Source organism: Ambystoma mexicanum, chromosome 1q (assembly GCF_040938575.1).
Source record: "Ambystoma mexicanum isolate Mex_15411 chromosome 1q, UKY_AmexF1_1, whole genome shotgun sequence".
NCBI lineage: Eukaryota > Metazoa > Chordata > Amphibia > Caudata > Ambystomatidae > Ambystoma > Ambystoma mexicanum.
In genome coordinates, this window is record NC_090922.1 from 356,923,699 (window position 1) to 356,941,533 (window position 17,835).

Consider the following 17,835-nt stretch of genomic DNA (forward strand, 5'->3'; position numbering starts at 1 on the left):
CAACAGTATTACCAGCCAATCTTCATACCCTAACTGATTAACTTTATACACAGAAATGATTGCTCTGCTTCAAAGCTACTACTTCGCTATGTATAACTATCATATAATGTGACTGGACCCTAAGGAAAGTAGTGTGCATACAATGTATACAAATATGAGCATATCCAGGAAAGTTAAAAAAAAGCAGAACTATAAGAAAGTGTTCATAACCTTACTGATTACCTTCATACATAGTTTTCCAAATCTGTGTTTTTTCCTATGTATATGTTTCATATGCTGTGAGTGAACCCCAAGTGAAGAACATATTTGAAGTAGACTGTTTCCTGACTGTTACTGGCCTAGATATGTCAGTAAAGGAAAAAAGAGGGAGCCTGGCAGGGTTTTTTGATTTTACTTGGAACCATAACGTCCTTTTAACAAAGTTTTTTTTTTACTGAATTTCATAGGTTTTTAGTAGCGCAACTTAACCATAACATCCCTTTAACAAAAAAATGTTTTCACTATATATATATTTCTGAGGCTTGTGGAATCTGCTTAGATCACATGCTGTGCATAGGCCGACATCTAGTGGAAGCTGCGGAGTATTACAGTTTGTTTTTTCGAAACTCAAAAATGGGCGCCGACACAGGGCGTGCCAGTAATACTACCCCTAGTGTGACATCCATTGTACCCAAGATCCCTCACGCGTGTAGGATCCTCAGATTGTTTTTTTCCGCCATACTGGTCGGAAGCATCTTGCGGAGTCCCCTGGCCTTAGCCATACTTTTGCTAAAATTTAAAATTATTAATCTATTGACATCCTTCCCCACCCAAACGTCGAACTTCGACACTCGACGCCGGCTGGAGAAGAAATCGACCGTCGGCTGCTGCACGACGGATTTGGGCCTCGGAAGGCTGCTGGCCTCGGCCCGGGCCTGGTAGGCCGCTGGCCTGGGCCCTGCAAGTAGGGAGAGTGGGGGGTGGTACATACTCTACACTCTTGGTATACAGGTACACCCTATACATTTCCTACACTTAATAGCCCTCTGCCTCAAGGTGCGTATGGAGGGTACCCCTTTTCAATTCTGCCCCAAGTGCAACCGCAAATACCCTTGGGTCGACAGGCACGCCACGTGCAATCTCTGCTTGCCGAGGGACCACCCCGAAGCGAACTGCAGAACGTGTAGTAGGTTTAAACCTAAGACACTTAAGGACCGTTCGACGAAGCGTTGGGCCCACCACGCCAGGCAGGCGGCCATGGCAGCGGAGGGCGCCTTCAGCGATGGCAGCGACGCCGTACTTTCGGACGGCGAGGGCATTACGGCGTCGAAAGACAGCCGAGCGCAGGTCCCCGACCTCGGAAGGTCGTCCGGCAGGGCGGCTATGGGGAAGACCCCCGGCGACGCAAGCGCTTCACATACTAGACACACTAAATACACTAAGTCCAACCGAGACTCAACAACGTCGAGTTCTCGGAAAGAGGCACAGACAGAACGGTCCGATTCGGTGTCCTCTGGGCGCTCTCGATCAAGATCGCCGCATGACTCCAGGCAATCATCCACTCTTGCCAAGAGTGCCTCGCTCTCTAGGCTAACGGAAGTTCGATCGTCGGAAGACGAAGACGACTTCCACCCCCAGGCCGCGCTCCAGGAGACGGAGCCCGCAACTAAAGCCAGCGAGGCCCCACGCTCGAAGGACAGGGACACCTCTCCCGATCCTCGACGCCAGGTGTCGAAAAACTCCAGAGCCACTAAGGGACAGGGAAAACATTTTTCTACGCACGGGGAGGGGGAAAACAGCAGAAGAAACTACCTGTACATTCTTCCACACCTGTGAAACACTCCACCCCCCCTAAACAGACAAGCCCAGGTCTGCTGATAGGTCCACAACCAGCAAAGCTACTCAAGACAAATCCCATAGACTTGCTGAGAGACTCATTCCCAGTTCCAAAAAATGGTCCAGTGAAGACATAGATAGGGTCATGTCAAGAATGTCTTCTTTGGCTGATTTTTATGATAAAAATCCAGAACATTTCCTCTCGTATGATCCACAAGGGGCCACACCCTCAGGCTCTACTGATCCTATCCCCCCGAGTAAGAAGGCCCGGTTTGAAACCCTGATGAGGTCTGAACCCTTCGAGGTACAACCTTACACAACACCGTACTCACGGTATCAAGAAGAGGCTTCCTTTTGTGGAGACCAAGAATTTGGTATGATAGAAGAGCAAACCGGGACGGGCTACTATGGGGATGATGAGGAACAGGAAGAAGAAGAGGATAACCCGGAAACATACAGAGTAGATTCCCCGGTAGCGAACGAAGCCCCGGTTACCGACTCCCCGGTCAATAATCAGCCCCTCCTATACGAGGTTCTCGCTCGCGCAGCAGAACATTTCCACATTGACACCCACGGTGTGCAGGAGGAAAGGGACTTCGCAGAAGAGTTAGTGGGAGAAAGGAGGCCGGTTGCCCAGACCATCCCTATCCTTAAATCCATTCAGCGGAGAATAGATCCGTCCCTGGTGAACCCAAACCTCACCAGAGCAGTCAATCCCAGGGTTGAAAAACTTTTCAGGGCAGCTCAGTCTGACCCTCTCTATATAAGAGGGCATCTAAAGCCAGACTCCCTAGTTGTTACCAACACTCGTAAGAGGGCTGCTACACCCTTGTCTTCGTCAGAAGCTCCTCCCGACAAGGAGAGCAAAAAACTATACGGTTTCGGCAGGAAAAGTAGCCTCAACGTCCGCCTATCAAGCAAGTATTGCTAACTCCACCACCCTGTGGGCCAGCTACAACTGCCATCAATGGGAAGAAGTCGCGGCTCTCATAGCCTCTGCTCCTGAACTGTTAAAGGGCCAATTAGCTCGGATTTCCGCAGAGGGTAGAGCCGTGTCTGGTTGCATTTTGAAAGCAACCTTCGACGCCGCGGATAACGCAGGCAGATTGATAGCAGAAGGTACTGTTATCAAGAGACATGCGTGGTTACGGCAGTCTGGGTTTAAGGCAGAAACTCAGGCATCATTGTTAGACAAACCGGTGGAAGCCGATCTGTTGTTTGGTAAGGCGGTCGAGGACGCACTGAAAAATGCCAAGGACGAATACGAGACACTCAAATCCCTTGGCCAGTTAACCAATAAACCCCCTAACCAGAGAGGGAATAGTAATTTTCGTCGCCCACGCGGCCAAAATTCCCAGAGAGGATCTAACTATTCCCAGGGGCAGGGTAAACAGTGGAACAACAACCAACAGTCTACCCAGGATTACGGCAGAGGTAATAGGAGAGGTCGTGGTAAAGGCAGAGGCAGCCCCAGCAAGGGAGGCGGCACGCCTCCACCAAAGCAGTGACGCTCAGTTCAGGGTCCCTTCTCACGCAACCCCAGTAGGGGACGCATTTCAAACTTCACCCAGGCTTGGGAAGGGATCACATCAGACAGATGGGTGCTGTCAACAGTATCCACGGGATAATGTATAGAGCTACTGCAGCGTCCCCGGAACCATCCTCCACGACAACGAGTACACTCCTTAGAACATCAGAAGATTCTCCTCGAGGAGATCGCCATTCTTCTACAAAAGGATGCGATAGAACTCGTCCCGGGACACCAGGTAAACAAGGGTATTTATTCAACTTACTTCCTTGTGCCAAAGAAAGACTTGACAATGCACCCAGTATTGGACTTACGGCCTGCCAACAAGTATGTCAAGCCCCAAAAATTTCGTATGACCACGCTACAAGAGGTAATCCCCCTCCTAAAAAAGGGGGATTACATGGCAACCTTGGATATGAAAGATGCTTATTTTCATATTTCCATGTTCCCAGCGCACAGAAAGTACTTGCGCTTCAAGGTAGACAGTCGCCACTACCAATTCAAGGTACTGCCCTTCGGGATAGCTTCAGCACCAAGGGTATTCACCAAGGTACTGGCGGTGGCGGGTGCACACCTACGCAGGGAGGCAATCCCAGTGTACCCTTATCTGGACGACTGGTTCATAACGGGGGAAACCCCAGGAATTTGCAGGACAAACATTCAAAGGACTATCGACCTCCTCCACGAATTAGGCTTCTCAATCAACGAGAAGAAGTCAAGCCTGGTGCCACGCACCTCAAAACAATTCCTAGGAGCAATCCTGGATACCCAGGAGGGGTTGACCTTTCCTTCAGAAGAAAGAATTCGGAATATACTGCTGCAAATTCCGCAATATCAGTCCGGTCGACAGATAACGGTACGCAAAGCAATGCGGTTGCTGGGCATGATGGCGTCATGTATTTACCTGGTCCCCCACGCGCGCCTGCGTCCCATGCAGGAATGGTTGGCGAAACAGTGGTCTCAGGCAAGTGGTCAGTGGGACGATCTAGTGGTCGTTTCGCCAACACTGGTACAAAGCCTAAACTGGTGGACAAGAGAAAATCTGTCCAAGGGGAAACCCTTTTACGATCCAGAGATACAGGCGGTAGTCACAACCGATGCATGCCTGACAGGGTGGGGAGCTCACCATCTCCACCACACAGCTCAGGGTCTCTGGTCTCACTCAGTGGCCAAGAATCACATCAACCTGCTAGAGCTTCTGGCAGTATTCAGTGCGCTTCAAGCGTTCGAACCCTACCTGCTAAATCTGTCAGTGCAAATCTGGACGGAGAGCACTACAGCTATGTTTTACCTGAACAAGCAAGAAGGGACTTGTTCGCCAAATCTGTCCAAGCTTGCCCAGAAAAATTTGGAAATGGGCACTCAGACGGAACATCTTCCTGTCATCGCAACATGTTCCAGGCGATCTCAATACTCTAGCGGATGCTCTAAGCAGAGACCCCCTCCCAGAAGAACACAAATGGTGTCTACACAGAGAAGTCGTAGAAGATATCTTCTCTCAGTGGGGTTTCCCCACTGTAGACCTATTCGCAACAAGCGAAAAGACAATGCCCAGGATTTGCATCCAGGTTCCCCCAACCAGACTCCCAGGGGAACGCCCTGTGGATGAACTGGTCAGGAATGTTTGCGTACGCTTTTCCACCAGCTCCTCTCATCTGGAAGGTGGTCAACAAGATGAACAGAGAGTCGATGAAGCTTGTCCTGGTTGCTCCCATGTGGGCGAGACAACCGTAGCTCCCACACTTACGCAGATTAGCCGTGTGCGAACCGATCAAACTTCCGGCCTGGTACAACCTACTGTCCCAGCACCAAGGTCAAACAGTGCATCCTCAACCCATCTCAATGAACCTGGCAGCATGGCTCCTGAAGTCATAGAGTTCGGACATCTCAATTTACCACAGAGGTGTATTGACATCCTAAAAGAATCTAGGAAACCAAACACGAGGCACTGCTACTTTGACAAATGGAAGAGATTCGTTATCTGTTGCCAGAATAAACAAATCAACCCAGTTGATTGCACTTCTTCCACTATTGTTACATACATGCTCCACCTGCTGGATGCAGGACTGGTTTTTAATTCACTGGAGGTACACCTGGCAGCTCTATCCGCATACACCACTTCCCATAACAAGGTGTCGTGGTGGAAAGTACCAGTAGTTAAAGCCTTCATGGAAGGAGTAAAGAGACTTCACCCTCCTATTTCAAACCCACCACCAGGATGGGACCTTAACGTGGTGCTATCTAAGCTCATGGGCCCCCCATTCGAGCCAATGCACAAAAGCAGTCTCAAACACCTGACTTACAAAACGGCCTCCTTAGTAGCAATTACATCTATAAGAAGAGTCAGTGAAATTCAGGCTCCGTCAGTGCAAGATCCCTTCTTTACTGTCCATAAAGATAAACTGGTTTTACGCACACACCCTAGGTTCTCACCTAAGCTTATTTCAAAATTCCATGTGAACCAGTCCATCGAGCTTCCGGCTTTCTTCCAAGACCCACAAAGCTCGGCTGAGGTGAAACTATACACACTAGATGTGCATAGGGCGGTCCTCTACTATGTAAACAAGACCAGACCGCTAAGGAAAACAGATCAGCTGTTTGTCTCCGTAGCTACAGGCAGAGAGGGGATCGCGTCTCTAAAGGTGCCATCTCTAAGTGGATTATTAACTGTATCCAGCTGTGTTACTCACTTTCTGAAAAAACTCTGCCTTTCACGCCTAGGGCCCACTCTACAAGAGGCATTGGGGCCAATCTGGCTTTCATTGCAAATGTACCCCTTGACACCATTTGCAAAGCAGCTACTTGGAGCTCTATTCAAACTTTTACTCAGCACTACTGCATTGACACCCATTCCAAGACAGATACTCAAGTGGGACAAGCGGTTCTATGACATTTATTTGCTCATGACCCTTCTCAAATCCCACCTCCTTCTAACACTACTCTCTAATCTTTGCACAGCATGTGATCTAAGCAGATTCCACAAGCCTCAGACGGGATACATTACTCACCGTAATCGTATTTCTGATGCTTGTATCTGCTTAGATGCGCATGCGACCCACCCTTCCTCCCCTCTGAGAGAAGGCGCATGGATGCTTGTAGTCTTACCTTATCTATCTTCTATCTGCTTGGATCATCTGTACTCACGCTACTCCTCATGTCAGAAAAAATACAATCTGAGGGTCCTAGACGCGTGAGGGATCATGGGTACAGTGGACGTCACACTAGGGATAGTATTACTGGCACGCCCTGTGTTGACGCCCATTTTCGAGTTTCAAAAAACAAACTGTAATACTCCGCAGCTTCCACTAGATGTCGGCCTATGCACAGCATGTGAATCTAAGCAGATACAAGCATCAGAAATACGATTACGGTGAGTAATGTATCATATATGTATATATATATATTTCGGAGGCTTGTGGAATCTGCTTAGATTACATGCTGTGCATAGGCTGACATCTAGTGGAAGCTGCAGAGTATTAGTTTATTTTTCGAAACTCAAAAAGGGGCGTCGAACTAGGGCGTGCCAGTAATACTATCCCTAGTATGTAAAAGGAAAGAATACACTTAGAATAGTAAATATGTCTGCATCCATGTCCGAACATAACTCCTTCCATTATGACATGCCTGAGTTTTGGCATGCGTCAACCTGCCTCTGGTGAAAACAGGCCAACAGGAAGTCCTGATGTATTTAGAGAGCCATTATTCTCTGCAGTGGAAACGTGGGCTAGATTTAAAAAAGCACTTTTCAAATTGTGTAAGGATAATTTTATTTCAGTCGGCAAGTGATTTCCTTGCTGTCGGATTGAGGAGTCAGCTGTGGATTAAGGACTGTAATCTGGAAGGAGGATTTGGAGATAGTGGACTGTGATTGATTAGAAAATAATTCAGAAGCAGATGCCCACTGCCAGAATCATACGGTTAGGGTTTGTCAGGATGGCCAACGGGAATCACCAGACAACTCAAACTTAAGGTGTAACAAGGCTTTCTTCAAGGATTGTGAATGGGTTGGGCAAATTAATTAACAATGTTGAATATGTTGGGGAGGAGGTGGTCCTATCCCATCCCCCTCGCCGTCCCATGGTAAATAGATCACGTGTAGGCCAAGGGGGGAGAGACACCCACCCCCCAAGGCACGTCCCCTTATCATACCACATAGAGACCTAGATGGATAACATAGCTCACACACCAGAAATTAGACACCATTTTGTATTAAATCAGACGTCATCTTTTTACTAGCCCTGTAAAATCACCCATTTGTAAAACGTAGCTCTCCCATCCCCAGCACCTCACACAGAGAGCTCAAGACATTGGCACTCCCTGCCAGCTCCGCATGAGCCTTGTTCTCACGGAAGTCCAGCCATTTATTGTTGAAACTGTTTAGTATCGTTTCCACAGAATGTGCTCTGTGCAGAACGTGAGACCAAAGCAGGACCCAGCACAAGTGCCCATCCATCTCCACTAAACTACCCGTGCCCTCTCAACCCCCACCCTGCCAGGCCAGGGCCCACCAGTCCCGACCCTCAACTCTCTTTCATGTTGATACACAACTGACCCCCTCGCACTAACCTTTCCAGAACACCCACCATAGACTTAATTCTGTGCAGCAGTATATTCACCCTAAAAGCAACACGTCTGCTTATATCATGAGGCACCAGGAAAGGCAGATTAAGACCCTGGGGTGGGCACCTAAGAGCGGAAACTGCACTGTCAAAGGAGCCCTGAATGTGTAGGTCGGTATGCTCATATATTATCCCCTCTTTCCTAAGCACTCCCATTCATTGGAGGATCAAGTATCAACCATTATGTGTGATTTGTTAGTTCCTGTTGTTTAGTTTAGACAGTTAGTACTGTGACGCCTCTCTGCCGTGACCTTCACCGTGAAGATGAGCCCGGCGGACCACGTGCACCATGATCGACTGAGAAGCAGCAACCAATGGAGCCCAGGCATCCTATATGGAGCTGGGTTTAGTATAGGTCTCGAACCAATCAAATATGCTGATGTGTTACCTATACTTGATGTCACTTACGACGCTTGGTGCCTTTTTAATGTGCTGGCCGTGTATCTTTTGGCAGAGCGCTCTCGGGCAGCAGAGTTCTTTACTGGCATTTTTATTATATAAACTTTGTCATCCTTGCAACTCATCTCTTGGTCTCATTCCTTGACGCGGTGTGTTATCGTTACATTTTTATGAGGACACGTATATGAGTGGGAACCTTCAAATACAAGCAACTCAAGTCTTTCAAAGTCGTTTTTGTGTTTCCCCCATCTCTTTGAGTGGGAACCTCTCCTCTTGTTAGTTTTAGTCTTCCCTCTGCTGGTTATAGGGGTTCCAGAACCCTGCCCTCGAAAGGTCCACCTCAGTTGTTTCTGGGCAGCTAGAAGGGAGTGGCTTGATGTGGTTTGATGGGCTCCAGGGTATCCTGGCTTTGCCACCTGTGTTCCCAAACATCCCTGATTCTGCCCTTCCCATTTAACCTCTCTGCAGTAAGCCCTCGTTTCTTCTTCTGCCTCTAATCATTTGGGCCCTTTCACACCTTTATACACTGTCCAAGTACTGGGCTTTCCCATATGACTTCTTTTATCTCCCTAGTGCAGGTCTCCCACCATCTCGTTTCGATATCTCATAATTGTCCCCTTATCCCACACAAAGGTCTGAGTTTCTTCTACTTTTAACCTCCTTAGGTCCTTCCTTTCCAACTCACACCCCTTTTTGATCCACTTCTTCTCTAGCACTTTCAAATACCAGACCCGTTTAGCTCTTTCCTCCTCTACCTGGTAATTCACCACCTCCTCTAAATAAGCAGTGTTCCCCCACAATACCCCCACTTCCTCACTATCCTCTTCTAGCTCCAGGATGTCTTCTTCATCCTCTCTCTGCAATCTCCTGTAACCCACTCTGTGTCACTCCTCAACATTTCTGCCTACCACTTCCCGATGACCCTGCTCTACAGTCCGTTTCTTCTTCTCACACCTCTTTGTTACTCTCCTCAAACCTCCTTGATCTCTCTGCACTCTCCTGTATCCCTTTCTGATGCACCTCCTCCACCAGAGCCAACCCCTTAGGGTATTAGGTGCTTGGGAGTCCTAGATCTTTAAGCATAGCCGAGTTTCCAGTATCTGTTGTACTGCATCCTCAGGAACTATGTCCGTAATCTTGGAGTACCCATGTCCCACTGTCTGTTTAGGTTGCTGGTTGTAGGCATTGGCTAGTAGGTTCCTTCTCTGATGGTGGCTTCCAGTTTTGAGGTTGGGCATGGGGCTAATTAAACCACTCTCAGATCTTTCAGTCACGCTTATGCCACTCTCTTTGCAGAATTGAGTGTTTTCAGTCCCGTGCAAGGGGAACAGGGTGTATATGTGTGCCAGCTCAACTGGAACGCTCCTCGCCGACTTCTTTAAAGGTGGCCCACCAACTTGTTCCATTGGTTCTGCTGCAGTAAAGGGTAGGGTTACAATTATCATCTAGGTTGACAACCAGAGTGGTGTGCATTATCACAGAGGGAAGTAGTGCCAAAAAGGGTACGTCATTACAGGTTGTGTCTTTAAACCTATTTTCCAATTGTGTTATTTCCATACTTATTTCATTCTTTATTGTGCCTGGCAGGAATATCAACTCGATTGTTAACATTAAGTGCTTTGTAATCGATACTGACATATTTTTAGATTACAAGAAAAAACATACTTAAAGTGAAACAACATTTCAGTTCTAGTGTGGTTTGTGCTACTTATTTCAGATCATTGACTATTGCTTGTAGCTTTGTGCCTTGAAGCTGTTTGTCTGGCAGATTGCACATACTATATGGAATCAAATAACTATAAGGATATTCCATCCTTTTTTACAAATCAGACTTACAGCTGAATCATTTGTATAGCTGCTGCTAGTGTAATACTTACAAATCCATTATCTTTGAACTATTGCATGTAGCACAAGAGCACATTTGCATCAAATGCAAAAAATACCCTCTTTGGTGTCTACTGAAGAAGGAACTGCTGATTTGAACATTTTGACAGGTTATTATTTGGAGGGCGATCCTTATCCTCAGCAGGTGCCTCCCTCTGGAATATCCTCTCTGCAACCCTCCGTCTTTAGCCTGATCTTCTTAAATTCTAGAATCTCCTCAAGACATTCCTCTTCTCCTCTTCCTTCTCTCTCTCTCTACCCTGCTAACCCAGCTCTCTTCTCCTTCACTCTCTCCCTTCTCATCTTTCACAGCTTGCTGACTGGCCGCCTGCTGTACCTCAGAGTCTCACAGTTCCCTGGCGCCCTGCCAGTCCTCTTTCGCACTTGCCTCAGGGCCCTTCACCCCACCCACACCCACTGCACTGAGAATTAACCCTAGAGAGTGGCTCTCTCTGCATCTAGCCCAGTCTCCATCGACCGGTGTACTTACACCCCCTCCCCCTTCCTGTTATCATCTGTGCACTTGCATGATTTGTACGCTCCGTGCCAAAGATTGTCTGTATGACCACCCTTGTCTCCACCCCTTAATTGCACTGGTATAATCTGCAAAATCGCTGTCAGGCCTATTTGCATTATCTCATACTGTTAAATGTATTCTACGCACTTACTCTGCCTGTGCAGACTATTATCGCCTCTGAATTTCCAGGGCTCTGATCGACTGTTGTTTTTCTTCATATGTCCCCACCCTCCTTGAGCGCTTTGAAACACTTGCCCTAGACGCTTTATAAATAAATAATACCATACCATACCATACCATTAACACATACCTCACAGCAGCAAGTGTTTAGTTCTCTGAAATATCTCACTGGCTGTGTGTAGGTTTATTTAGGCCGCAAAAAAAAAAAATCAAGGTAGCTCAAAATTAAATGAAGTTATTCATTAATGATATGCCAAAATGATGCGGCAGAATTTACCTGAATAAGTGAGGACTGAAATCACACATATTATGACATTAATCTCAACCAAAATAAGAACTTAAATCTTAACTCATTTGTTAATTTTTCATTCTTACATTTTAGGTCTGCAGGTCAAAAAGTGCAAGATTGCTACTTCTACCAAATCTTCATGGAGAAAAATGAGAATATTGGCGTCCCTACAATTCAGCAGTTGCTTGAATGGTCTTTTATCAACAGCAACTTAAAATTTGCAGAGGTTAGTAGTCCTGAATTTAGCACAGGTGGAAGTTGGATGTAACAAATTGGTCCTGTGACTGCCCATTAGTGCATTGCAGAGTGACTCTGCTCTGGTGTTGTACACTACAGGATTTAGGAAGATGGTATTGTACAAAGCTCAATAGCTCAGTGGATGGAACTTGTTCATAACTTTTTCAGGTTTGAGAATCTGAGTTAAGCTGTTGTGTTTTCTAGCAAATCCCTATACAAAGTTCACATTAATTTGCTTTCTTTCTTGTTAACATCATCATCCACATAGATTTGTCTGTCTACCTGGAGTCAATTTCTAGGATTCCATAGACATCAAAGCAAGAAAAGAGATAAAAAGGGGATCAAATATATATGATGAACATAGTTCTGCCGATTTCCCTTATGTTTATAGTTTGTATTGTTTGTATTTTACTCTTCCACTCTTTTCTTGTAGAACCCTCTCCAGTGTCTGTATGCCATACTTGTCCCTCTTCGTGTTTTGGATTTTCCATTGTTGGTTTTTTGAGTGTAGAGGACCGTATTGTTTAACCCTTTAGATATTCTGACCTTACAAGAGGAAGACAGTGCCAGCAACGGAGGTGGGTGTAGGGGGGCTTGGATCCTGAACTCCAATTGCATTACTTCCTCTGCTTTTATTAAAGTTATGAGAGATGAGGAGCACTCACACCATTAGACACACTCTTCCAAGATGGCCCTCTCCTGACACCCCCTACCGCCACTTTTGTCATCAATGAGCTTGACATGTGTTCTGCGTCATCTGCCATCTTGAATGCATGGGTTACTACCTTCAGCCTGGTTTTAAGGATTAATTTTATATTGTACGCCCTGGAGCAGAACATGCCCTCCATTCAATGTAACATCACAATATGTGTGTGCAGTAAAATACTTGCTTAAGGTGACGTTGAGCTCAACACAGGACACATTGATGTTGTTTTTAGTTAAAATCTACTGATTATTAAATGCTATTAATGTTTTATTTTTCTAGGCACCATCGTGTCTCATTATTCAGATGCCACGATTTGGGAAAGACTTTAAAATGTTCAATAAAATATTTCCTTCTTTGGAGTTGAATATAACTGATTTACTGGAGGACAGTGAGTATTAAATATCTCTTCAGAATCAAGAGAATGTAATCTTTATATGTTGGCAAACATTAGTTTTGCATTAACACCAATTTGGAAAGCGGTAATGATCAGAAGTCAGTGACATTTGTGGTTCATATGATACTTAATGGGATGTTATTTCCAATCTCCTGACCCATTTAAATGCCTGCCAAGTGGTTCTCCAAGAGCTGTGTAAGTGCTAGTAGGCTATGGTAATGAGGGGAATATACGTTTTCAACCATCAACTTGTAGACAGGGTGGATAAAACAAATCATTAGCAATACCCCTTGATGGTGTTAGTGTATTTATAAGGAGGACAGTCCTGCGGGCAAATCTTTTCATTCAAACTCTAGAAGGGACCCATTCCATGTAATGTGTGTAGGACAGTCTTTTCATTTGTCTTGTTAGGTGTGCACAAGCAATTTAAGACCACCTTTGGGAAATTTTACTGCATTATGGCCAAAAGTACATTAGGATACTGAGGAATAAGGCACTTTTTTTCATTGTTTTTTATATTTTTTCTTTTCGTCATAGAACTGTAGTAATAAGAATGTGTCTCTTAGTTCAAGCAGCTAGTGTTCTTAGATGGTGCTATTTGTTGTTAGTTTCTATGTCTGGTGCACAGACCATGCCTTTGTGGACTAGTTTAAATATTTCCTCTGAGTCCATAAGGTCATAAGTAGATGACCACCTACAGTAATCCTTCCCAAAAGTACATATTTAAGCTTGATATTGGTGAAACTCATTGATGGGTAGATGGTACTTGCCACCACATGCTCATTCCTTCACCCACCTTACGTGCATACCGATTGAGCTTTGGGATATGTGAATTCTCCACTCTCCTTCTGCCCAATTCTTTTTTTTATCCCTCCTATCTAGGTCTTCTTTTCACCAGCAAATTCTCAAATTCCTCTTTTTAGTCACTGCAACAGTCTGCTTCTTCACCTCCTCTGCATTGGTTTCCCAAACCACTAACTCCTTAGTTTCTCCTACCTCCTTGACCTCTTTCACAAGCTTCTCCTGGACTCCTCTCATCCCCTCTTCTTTAGCATTCCTCTTTCTCCTCTTACCTCCCACTTTCTGTTGCACCTTTACTCCCATTACAACCTTTACTGCTCTGCCTCCTAGGTCTCCTTCTCTTCCCCAGGCCTCATGGGTCTCTCTCCCCAGCCTCCTTGGTCTCTCTGTCACCCCAGCCAACTGGGCCTCTCTTTCGCGTCTCTCCTCGCAAACCCTTCAGGTCTTTCTTTCGCCAGTCCCATAGGTTTCTTTCACCCTAGTCTTCTGAGTGTTTCTTAAACTTTCCCCCTCTGTTCCTCACTCAGCCTTCTGGGACTCGTTTGCACCAGATCTCTGGGTCTTGTTCTGTTTTGCCGGTCTTCTCTCTTCTCTGTCACTTCGGTCTCTCCTCTATCTCTCTTTCTTTTCTGTCCTCTCAATCTCTCTTCTTAGTCTCCTGGGACTTCCTCGCCCCAGCCTCCTTCGTCCTTCTCTTCCCAGTCTCCTGTGGTTTTCCTCTGGCCTCCTGCCCCTGTCTCTAACTTGTGCTTTCACAAAATATTGGGAACCTTGTATGATTTGTATCCTGGGTCCTCAACAAAAGACATGAAGGTGTTGGGTAGAACAAGAGGAAGAGTGGGGACCAGTTGCAGTCCCCCCACTGACCCAACTGAGGTTTACTTAGAAAAGGTGCCCTGTCTCGTAGGGCAGATCTGTCGGACCGAAATGAGGGACGCATGTTCGGCCTGTTAGTTTAGGGTAGTGCCGGAGATGACTTTCTCTTTGAGCCGATAAATAAATATTGAGCAATCCACAAGGTCAAAGGTGGCAGATAGAACCAGGGAGGATTAGGGCATCCATGTTTTGTTGGCTGTGCACCTCAGACTGTCCTAGATCTGGATAATCCCCCTCTTAGTGCCTTACCTGTATTAAAACCCATTCTGAGCCTGGTGAAGTAGGACGCTGACTTCAATGTATTTGTGGTGTTCTGAACTATTTGTCCAAGCCTTTTCACAGGATAAGTAGGTGGGGGGATCTGCACCGTGGCTGACTAGCTTACCTTTAAAACTTTAGTTTGGCAGGTGGAAAGACGGACACTGAAAATAATGGGTCTGTTCCAGTTAATAAAATGCCAGTTATTGATAAATGAGTCTGCAAGCAGAAGTTAATGTAAATTGTTCACACACCTTTCTTCACGGTTCCTTTTTCTTTTCTTGATCATTTGAAAAACGCGTGCCATATGTAATCGTGGCACGGGTTGCTTAGCTGTTCACACTACCTCTAAGGCTGTCCTTAACTGCATGTTAGTTTAATAGTCACAAAATGCACACTAAGGGCCTCATTACACGGATGGCGGTAAGGATTTACCGGTACCAGTAAAATACTGGTACCGGTAAATCCTTACCGCCTTACTACGAGGTCCCTTTGCGGGTTGGGGGATTTAACGCCTGCTTTTTGCAGGCGTTAAAAACCAACCCGCAAAGGGACCCAGGGAGCTAATTACGGTACCGCAATCTGCGGTACCGTAATTAGCGCCTTCCCCATTCCCATTGAGCCCTATGGGCAAAAATGGGAATGGGGAAGGGCAATGGTGGAAGGGGGAATTACCACCCCGCCAACCTTTGAATGGGGCGGTAATTCCCCTTTCCGCCAAGGCGGTGCCGGTATTTTACCAGCATGAACCATGGCGCTAATAGCGCCATGGTTCTCCGCCATCCGTGTAATGAGGCCCTAAGGATATGAACATAAGAAATGGATTGTGAATGGATTGTGAATGGATGGCTAGCAAAAGATATGTCAGCTAAGAGTATGAACACGCATGGCACATACAGCATTCACCTGTGAGCAGTTGGGGGAAGGGGTGCGTTACCTGCTTCAAAATGCATACTCTGGACAGGGTATATGGGGGATCCCCTGAGAATTGTTCCCGCGCCCAGCTTGCTCAGTTGGTCCACATTTTTTAAACCAGAGATGTTTAATCAAAGAAAGCTCATACCCTGAAAAACATGAAGGGCAGGAATAATCTGCAATAGAGAAGTGCAAACATGGGTGGAATCACTATTAAAGATAAGCGCACAACTGTGCAGTCTATGAGTAGAACTGTGGAATTACTCGCAGTCTTATCAGTTTTCATGTGCTTTTTAATGGGCAGGGAGTGCTGCTTGTGAACGGTGAAACAGGAGAGAGGCTGCATTGGACCCACCAGAGAGCAATGGAAGGCCATGGATTTGGGTGGCTTCAACGTAAGGACTGTTTGGCTCCAAGATGACAGCTTCCCTCTATATCTCTTATGCCCACAGAGCAGTAGGTTTGCAGTGAAGAATCAGAACAATACTTGGCACATCTAATCATCAGGAGGATTGAATCCCAATAAAACAAGCACTCTGATAACTAACTGGTCACAGCACCCCACCCCCCAGCAGGAAAGCCCCCAATGTCCTCATAGGTCTGTGAAAATGGGGGAGGGACATAACAGAAGGGAACTCATTTAGGCGGAGGTTGGAGAATCAGCTTTGCAGACAGGGTGATGAAGAATGACAAAGAAAGTAGTGTAAGTGCAATGGCGGAACTGGAGGATGGAAAGATCAATTAAAAGGGATAACAGAAGAAATAAGGGGAGAGGCGGAAGAGGAGTGCAGTTGGTATTTGTATACATATCTTACAGGGTTGATGATAGTGACCCTGTTGTTATAGTTAAGTTGGCTTTCCCATAGGAAGAGCAGATTTTGGGTGATTTATAACTTTTGTGCCTTATGTCGAATCTTTACAAATAAATATAGCGCTGACCCAGAATGATTTTGGAAAGTTTTGTGTGGTTTCGTCAAAGGTGGACAAAGTTGTAGAAGTGTCCCAACATTTTCAAAATCCAGTTAGACGTGCATGGGAAGCCTATTTGCTTGTGGCATCAGCACCATTCGGTTGATGAATTTCCCGCAAACCTGCATGAGGAGTGGCAGCCTGGTCCCGAAAGCAAGCTTTTGAAAATTTGGTATTAATCCGTCCAGTGGATTTAAAATAAATGGCAAAAACCTAGGTAAAACAAGATCATTATCTCCATCCGGTTCGCTGACTTCCTTCCTGACTGTATTGTACATGTAAGCAAAAGGATCAATCCGGGAGCCGCATAAGTACGCAGACACCACGTGAGGGAGCTGATTGGTCAAATGAGAAATGTGAGGTTCGTCAAAATACTTTGAAACAACTGCCATGTTGAATCCACGATTCATGCTGCTTGTTTTCAGACAACACGGCATAACAATGTTTCGGAACACACATTTCTCCAGCATGGGGCCTGGCATGGATTCACATGCTCATGAATATTCCCTGTAGTCAGGCTGGGAATCCTTGCTAAAAAGAAAGCAGTCTTGCTTTAAGAAAACTCAAAACTGCCTTTCGAAGGGATTGTCTCCTCTGACGTATTCCACATCTATGACAGGTAATAACCACAGGTGTGGTGCTTCGGAAAATTTTCGCCGTCTGCGCCCTGCGTCGATGACGTTGATACGCTCCCTCGAGGGCCTCCGTCGAGCCGACGTCATCGGATGTTATAAGTAGGACGCACGATGCCCGTAGCCTCAGTTCCTTTTTTTCCACGAACGTGTTTGCTTCGGAATCTCAGCGTTCTTCTGATTTCTATCTATCGAACTTGGTTGTTTGTGAAATTATCATGTCTTTGTCTTCTTCTAACCCATGGTCGGGCTTTAAGAAGTGCCGCAGCTACGGTTGGCGCTTATGGACCCGCATGACGTCTGCCTGTGGTGCCTCGGTGAGGACCACGCCACTGATGACTTTGACAATTGCCAGTCTTTGACGTCGAAGGCCTTGCGGGAGTGGAAGAAGTTGTTGACGGTCAGTAGGGTTTCCAAACCCCGTAAGTCGAGATCTGCTGGGCTTTCGACTGACGATTCGAGGGGCGTCTCTCTGCGTCGGCGTAAGTCCAGGGGATCACTGTCGCAGAGTGGTTCCCGCCATTCCTCTGCCTCTTCTAGGCACTCGCGGAAGCGCCATCACCGGTCGCCTTCCTCGTCCGAGGATTCCACCAGACGGCGGGTAGCTTGTCCCAACAAGCATTCATCTCCTATGGAACAGGACGCCTTTCACAAGGAGATGATGGCGATTTTCGAATCGCAGGGCTCTGTTCCATCTGCGCCTTTGAGAGAAGCCAGCAAGGAATGTGCTAGGGCCACCGCTCGCACGCCCTCGGGCTCGGGCGGTCGGCGCAATCATCGGGAGCCGTCGAGGTCCCGATCGGACAAGGTGGATCG

At 46.5% G+C, this 17,835-nt stretch overlaps 1 protein-coding gene across 9 annotated transcripts in view; it reads left to right on the forward strand.

The window, feature by feature from the left end:
- Positions 1–17,835, forward strand: part of CYLD (CYLD lysine 63 deubiquitinase) — a 1,796,774-nt gene that overhangs the window by 1,552,474 nt on the left and 226,465 nt on the right. For all 9 annotated transcript variants that reach the window (XM_069639469.1, XM_069639490.1, XM_069639472.1 and 6 more), the window contains 2 exons: positions 11,325–11,457; positions 12,454–12,562. In XM_069639469.1, coding sequence (XP_069495570.1) covers positions 11,325–11,457; positions 12,454–12,562 — 242 coding nt within the window. The remainder of the gene's footprint in view (positions 1–11,324; positions 11,458–12,453; positions 12,563–17,835) is intronic.